Raw genomic sequence first — 6729 nt, forward strand, 5'->3', positions numbered from 1 at the left:
TCCTGAGTAAGAAAAGAACCAATATATATCGACTTCCGCAGAGACAAAGACTCTGTGTTTGGCACTAATCCGTGTAACATTACTCCTGAAGATGCCCCGTGGAGGGGTGAAACACGTGTTGAGTGATTAAGCGGTGGTATTTGTGTAATTATCATTGTTTGCCGCATGCGCATTTATCAGCGGACTGGCGGGCGGTGCACTTTATTGCACGACTACGACTGCATGTGCGAAAGTAGCTATATATTGGTCCTTTTCTTACTATGATTATAATATCTGCGCGGGGTAATAAAAAATAATAAGGCTATTAAAATAATACTTACTCTTAATTGTTTTACTTAGAATAGGCACAAGAAGGGAGTATTTATCTCTTTGTGATCATACTAAAAGACCTTTTTTTATTCATTTTTCTTCTATCGTCATATCTAAACCTTCTTTAGACACTCGCGAAAAGATTAATCCCCTCCATTACCACCAATATTTCACTCTAAGCCCAGAGTTGAACGCGTCTCGGTATCGTAGCTAACAATCATGGAGCTCCTTATTCCTTTGCTGTATTTGATAATTTTATCCCGAACCGAGGCTAGAGGCAAAGGCAGAACGTGCAACGACTTTCAAGCTAATTTCACCATTAAAGACGTCGTCGGTGCGTGGCATGTAGTCGCTATAATACCTGAGAAAATGTTCCCGGATAGCCATGATCGTGTCACTTGCTATAAGGTCGAATTCAGCGAAACAGATACGGTGAGTATTTAGCAAACTCTTAATGATAACACTAAATATATTTTTTGTTTATGTTATTACAAGATTTACTTGAAAACATCTTTGACACATACATAGCTGCCTCGACAATCTTTGTACGTAACGTATTTTAGAGTAATCACTTTTAAATACAAAGATTATTTACAAAAATATGTCCTCTACTTATTGTAATATACTGTATCTAGCAAAAAACAGTATTAATTTTATTACATTTTATTGTAATTTTTAAAGTAATTAATAAACTTTTAAATGGTTTTGATTGAAACCAAATGTTCGAGGAACACGTGTTTTAATTAGCTGCGGGGTTTACAAGAGAAAAGAAAAGATTTATTATTTCCCCAATTATTTTACATATTTTTTCTCCATAAGATAGAAATTTACTTTGTGTCATAACGAAAAAAGAAATATAATAGCCGAATTATTCGAGCGATTAAGTTTTGGGTTTAGCAAAAGATTATCCGGTTTGTTTTACATAAATGTAGATGGTAAAGAAATAATTTAAAATTACCAAGGTCATTTAAATTTTATGCTATAAGTAAACATGTACATTAACATTGGAACGACTTTAATTTTTTTGTACGCAATTTTTTTTTTTGGGATTCATTCCTGTCGCAAAAGAATTTACAGACTCCGTGGGTTTTAGGGAACAGGGTGAAGAGGGTGCCTAGCCTAAGATCTTTTTTAAGGTAGTGAAGCTAGAGGGCTCCCGGGGAAGCAACGGCTCGGGTCACTGCATACAACTATTTACGGATTTGGGAAATGTTCTTAGATCACTTCAGCAGACTTTCCATTAAGTTACTGCGGACAAGAGTTCCCACAGGGGGACCTCTGCCAAGGCTGTCACAAAATACTCGCTTAGCATTCGAGCACAAGGGCCCAAAGTAGGCCAAACCTTGGCTTGATCGATTGCCAATGCCTAGCTAATGTCTAAAATTTTATTTAATACTAACTGTGCTTGCTTGTTTTACTTAGTTTTCTTTGTTATACATATTTTTCTAAAATGTAAGTATCCTACGTTACTTCTTATTACATCAGATACCTACCAGTATAAACCCGTTAAAACCGGTTCACCCATTTCAGAGATTAGTCGAAACCAACAGACAGAGAGAGGATAATTTAAAAAAAATGTAATAATGGTGTATGTACCATATGCATATGTATATTCATAAGCAAATAGTAAAAAGCTATTACTTTAATATTACAAACAGACACTCCAATTTTGATTTATTTGTTTAGATTTCGTTTGTTTTACAAATTGGACATCAATGTGGTCGGGACATGATGTTATCAATTATTTTTAATTTTATAACTATATGAACCATGATATATGATTTTCAAAACATCGCAATTCATATACGCCATCCAGAAATCTTCTTATAATAATATTAATATTTTCGTTTCTTAGCAGATATTTTGATTAATATTTGTTAAACTAATACCCTACCACACACTTTAAGCCTGGTGAAACATCAATGTGTCAGTATTAATGTTCTTTTAGGATTTGTAATTCATCAAATCTATTGTTGTGGAACATAATCTAACGCATATTTATAATACAATTCTACCAATGGTTATTGCAAAAAAAAGGAAACATCACGCATATATTCGTTAAAAATTAGTTTTATTTCATTAACACAATGAATGTTTGATAACTTGCATGTCTATTTCACAGGCTGGACTAAGATGGCTGGTGAACAAAACTGTTGATAACAAAACAAAGTCAAATAACATGAGTAATATAGAAGGGATAATTATAAGGCAGAGGTACCATTCCGAGCGTCCGTTCGATGTTTGGTCCAGATCTATTGCGGGTATCAACGGATGCTTTCAACAGGTCTTGTCATTGGACACAGACAAAAGTGAACTCAGTACGTATTACACATAATGATTAGTCGATTAAATGTAACATTATTATTATGAAAATGTAATCATAATACATTATTAGTCGATATAACCAAGCGAATTGGCAAATTAAAGTCTCAAAAGACAGGCCGCATTGTGTACAGAAAGGATGACCGTTAAGTCTTTTAGGTTTTTTTTTTTAATTTTCTTTCCCCTATCATAGTTAAAATAGGGACTTTGATTTCTTTGATAATTTAACAATGTTTGATTTTTAAAATTTATCTTCAATTTTCTCCTCTTTCATCCCAAACTTTTATTTACAAATATTCCTGGCATCACCTATCATACTTCACTAAAATTCTTACGCTCTTACGTTTTACTACTTTTTATTGTATTACTTATTACTGTGTCCCAGTAGTGTAAGAATAAGTGGTGGTTATCGCCATATCCCGTTAGAGAAGCTATGCTGCCGCTCTTTATCCTCCTTCTCTGCTGCGACTGACACTTTGCTCTTTGTCTTCTAAATACGGGATAGCAAATGATTAGGTGCTGAAAGGTATGGTCTACCGCCGGGTCACAGGTACACGAGAGACTCTTCTTAAGAGCTTTTAGGTTTTAGAGCAGAGATTAAGGATGTTCATCGTCGCTTAAGATTTCTAGCACAAGGTAATGAAAGACCGGGGCGTTGGCTGCTTTTAATTTCATTCTAACCAGTCCTTTGGGAAATTGAAGGGGAGGGTGTGTCATTGATAACGCTATATCATTATCGTTTTAAGCTCATTAACTACTGCTGGACAAAGACGACAATAACTTTCATGCGGAAGTCTGCACTCTTCATATAACCATTTAACCACTTGACTTCTAAACAGTTCTTGCAAGAACGTACGAAAACTGCGGAACGTATTTTGACTTGATGTTGTCAAATTAAACACTAATTTCGACAAACATCAATAAATTTTAATTTTCTTTAAGATGATTTCAAGCAGTGATGTGTTTAAAAATAAATTAAAATGTTTTATGGGTGAGAGGAGGCGCACATCAAGGAGCAACTGACAATCTGAAACTGACAGCGTAAAAGCGCTGCGTCGCAGTTTTGGAGACAAAATAACGCAGCAAGTTTATTTAAATGCAAAGAGATTTCCCTGTGATATCTTTTTTAACCTTATACCAGCCTCAACTCCAAAATGTCTAAACTACATCAGCCACTCGGATGAGAAATAAATTATATCAAAAAAAAGGCTGTGATTTAAAATAGTAATCATTTCAGGTAAAGCCATCACACATGATGACATGATGCAGCTGCATTTGTTACACACCGATGATGAATCCGGACCGTTCCTGCTGCAAATGCTCTGGGGTAGAATGATCTCCGTTGTGATCTACCGACGAAAAGGGGTATTACCTAATTTTTACTTTTTGTTAAATTTATAAAAACGAAGGTCATATTCATTTTAAACCAGCTCTATACATTTTAGCTTATTCACAGATTTGTTAAAATACTTCGGTCTCTATCAATGTATTTTAGTTGGTGTAATAAACTTTTTGAGTAGTGGTAGAAGGCAGAGACTTGCGATTGTAGGCCGCGGGTTCGATTCCTGAAATACAGTTTTATATAATTCACACTTTGTGCATTAATTATAATGAATTGCCACTGCTCATAGACGAGTTTTTTTTTTAATGACCCCCGCTATTGGGGGCCTCTAGTACCCCTGTTTATGGTGGGACAGGGACTTTATTTGCAATTTAATTTTTCACATGATTTTTTTATTTTCTCTCTCTTCTTTCATATTTTACTTTCTCTTTCGGTCTATTATCTATCTTTCATGCTACATTTCTACTTTCTTACCCTTTTGCTCTGTTCATCTATCATTCTTTCCTCTTTTCTTTTTACATTTTTTCATTTTACATTTTAATTTTCATTTTTACTTATTTTCTATAATACATTATATATCATATTTAAGTTTTATTTTATCACATTTCTTATTGTATATTTGGATTTTTATTTTTTGTATAACGTTTTTAATTATTTTCTTGCAACAAGCGAGGAATTCTTTCCTAGTTTCTTTTTCGCCTATCAGGGAGACTATTGTCTACTCCCTGATTTTAACGCTAGATCATAGACAAGTTTCCTGAGGATGGGCAGTACGAGTATCGTCCTCTGCATACCATAATATCACATTTTAGTCGCTAGCCCGCCAGCCAAGCGTGTTTATGGTATATCTTCTCATATAATTGAGGAAGGAAATGATCCTTTTTTTTATAAACATTCTTAAAATATTTTTAGGGCGTTACTCAAGATGAACTGAAGCCGGTGTTCGAGCTGATGAACAAACTGCGTGGTCCGCAGCGTATCCCGCGCATCTGCGACAGCCCTCTGCGAGATTTATTGAAGCAAATATGAAAGTTTTTTATGGTGTTTTCTGTGGCAATTTAGACTCTATGAATATTAACAAAATAATTGTCACGAAAACCCATCATGTGAAAAGTTATTTCTGCACTTTTACATATCTTTAATAATAGCTGTATGGTGATTATATTGGTAATTTAGAATTACATAGCGAATAGATGACCACTAAAGTTTTGAGGTTCTGGAGTGAAGGTAACGCAAGAAGTCCAGCCACAAAGTGGACAGACGACCTTGTTAAAGTCATCGAGAGACGCTGCATACAAGCCGCTTCAAGCCGGTCTTATTCGAAATTTTTACGGTAAGCATGGAAGGCGGAGCAAGAGAAGTCCTACGGGTGAAATTGAAGAAGATTATATATACGAATATTCTTTATTAAAATACTTTTACTGTCGATCCATCAAGCATGTGTTGTAATATTTTTTTTTGTTTTTAATTTCTGGATTGATTTTACCTATATGTTAGCATATTATTTAAATTGTTCTAACCTTATTTCAACATTGCTTCGGATATTAAATTGTTCATTTTAATCGGCAGTTATTAAATAAATCATGTCCGAAAATTATTTTTATATGTACAATGTTATAATTAGTGACCTAATATAAAAAAGCATAGGTTTAGCATATAATTCCATAATAATATTTAAGTTCTTTTTTGTAAGTGAAAATAAAAAATTATTGTTATTATTTTTTTAATAATAAATATAAATTATTTAAGGAAACATTTGAGTATAAATATTCCAGTCCATGGAAGACCTGGGTGTAATGCTCGACAGTAGAGTGTCCGGATAAAAAGACCTTATATTGATAAAAAAATAATATTCAAAACTTTAAGACAAAATTTGTTTGTTCAACATTAGAAATTTTAAGAGAACTCTTATTTATTGTTAAGTTATTATCTATTTATTTTTTTAATCTATTTTATTTCTGAACCTACTTTGCCTTGCAAGTTGTTATAGTTGTGGAAGAAGAAACGGAAAGAAACTGCACACCAACATATATTTTAATAAAACTTAAGGCAAATTTTTACATATACTCTTTATTAAATATAGTGTAAATGAAATCAAAATAATATAGGGACATCACTGCTAGGAATAATTATCATTTAAATATTCATTTATTGAATAATAAGCTTTTTTAGTTAATTTATTTTAGAAAGCGTTTTGAATTTTGTTAATGGTAGTCCTTATAACATTTTGCGACATTTTATTAAAAATTCTGATTCCATTTATTACAAATGAATTACATACTATTTGCATTCAAAAAATTTTTACGAATTTCAATACGGATAAGACGAAGATACCTATTCAAGCGGTTGTCGAAGATGCTATACTAGAAGTTGCAGATAGTATATACTTGATTAGGTCCAGCTAGGTAGGCCCAACTTCTAGAGAGAGCCGAAGGTCTCCAAGCGGAGGAGGACGGAATTGCCCGGTGGTGTTGCCCCGTTCTGTTCTTGACGCTCTCCAACCGGTGTCTCCCGCTTTGCCACTTCCCCACGAGATGGAAGGAGACAGTGGTCGTAGTTTTGCGGTAGCCAGATAAGGAAGACTACGCGCACCTGAAATCCTGGCTGGACCGAGAACATAGTTAAGTTGCTAGATGCGCGGATAAATAGACCAGATCTTTAAAAGAAGTCTATATCGAGCAGTGAGTGTCTAGCGGCTGTGATGATGATAATAGTAATGGTTATAATGATGATGATCAAACACTCCAGCTTAACGA

General features: G+C 34.0%; 1 protein-coding gene across 1 annotated transcript; it reads left to right on the plus strand.

Annotated features, from left to right (window-relative positions):
• The first annotated feature begins 501 nt into the window (after positions 1 to 501).
• On the plus strand, positions 502 to 5230 carry LOC137920382 (uncharacterized). The gene is made up of 4 exons (XM_068763696.1): positions 502 to 741; positions 2432 to 2627; positions 3869 to 3996; positions 4886 to 5230. Exons 1-4 carry the CDS (start codon positions 529 to 531, stop codon positions 5000 to 5002), a joined length of 654 nt encoding a protein of 217 aa, XP_068619797.1. The 5' UTR covers positions 502 to 528; the 3' UTR covers positions 5003 to 5230.
• Positions 5231 to 6729: the final 1499 nt, after the last annotated feature.

Source organism: Battus philenor, unplaced genomic scaffold, assembly GCF_028537555.1.
Source record: "Battus philenor isolate CCGP_79_NKW_IND1 unplaced genomic scaffold, ilBatPhil1.0.hap1 SCAF_18, whole genome shotgun sequence".
Taxonomy (NCBI): domain Eukaryota; kingdom Metazoa; phylum Arthropoda; class Insecta; order Lepidoptera; family Papilionidae; genus Battus; species Battus philenor.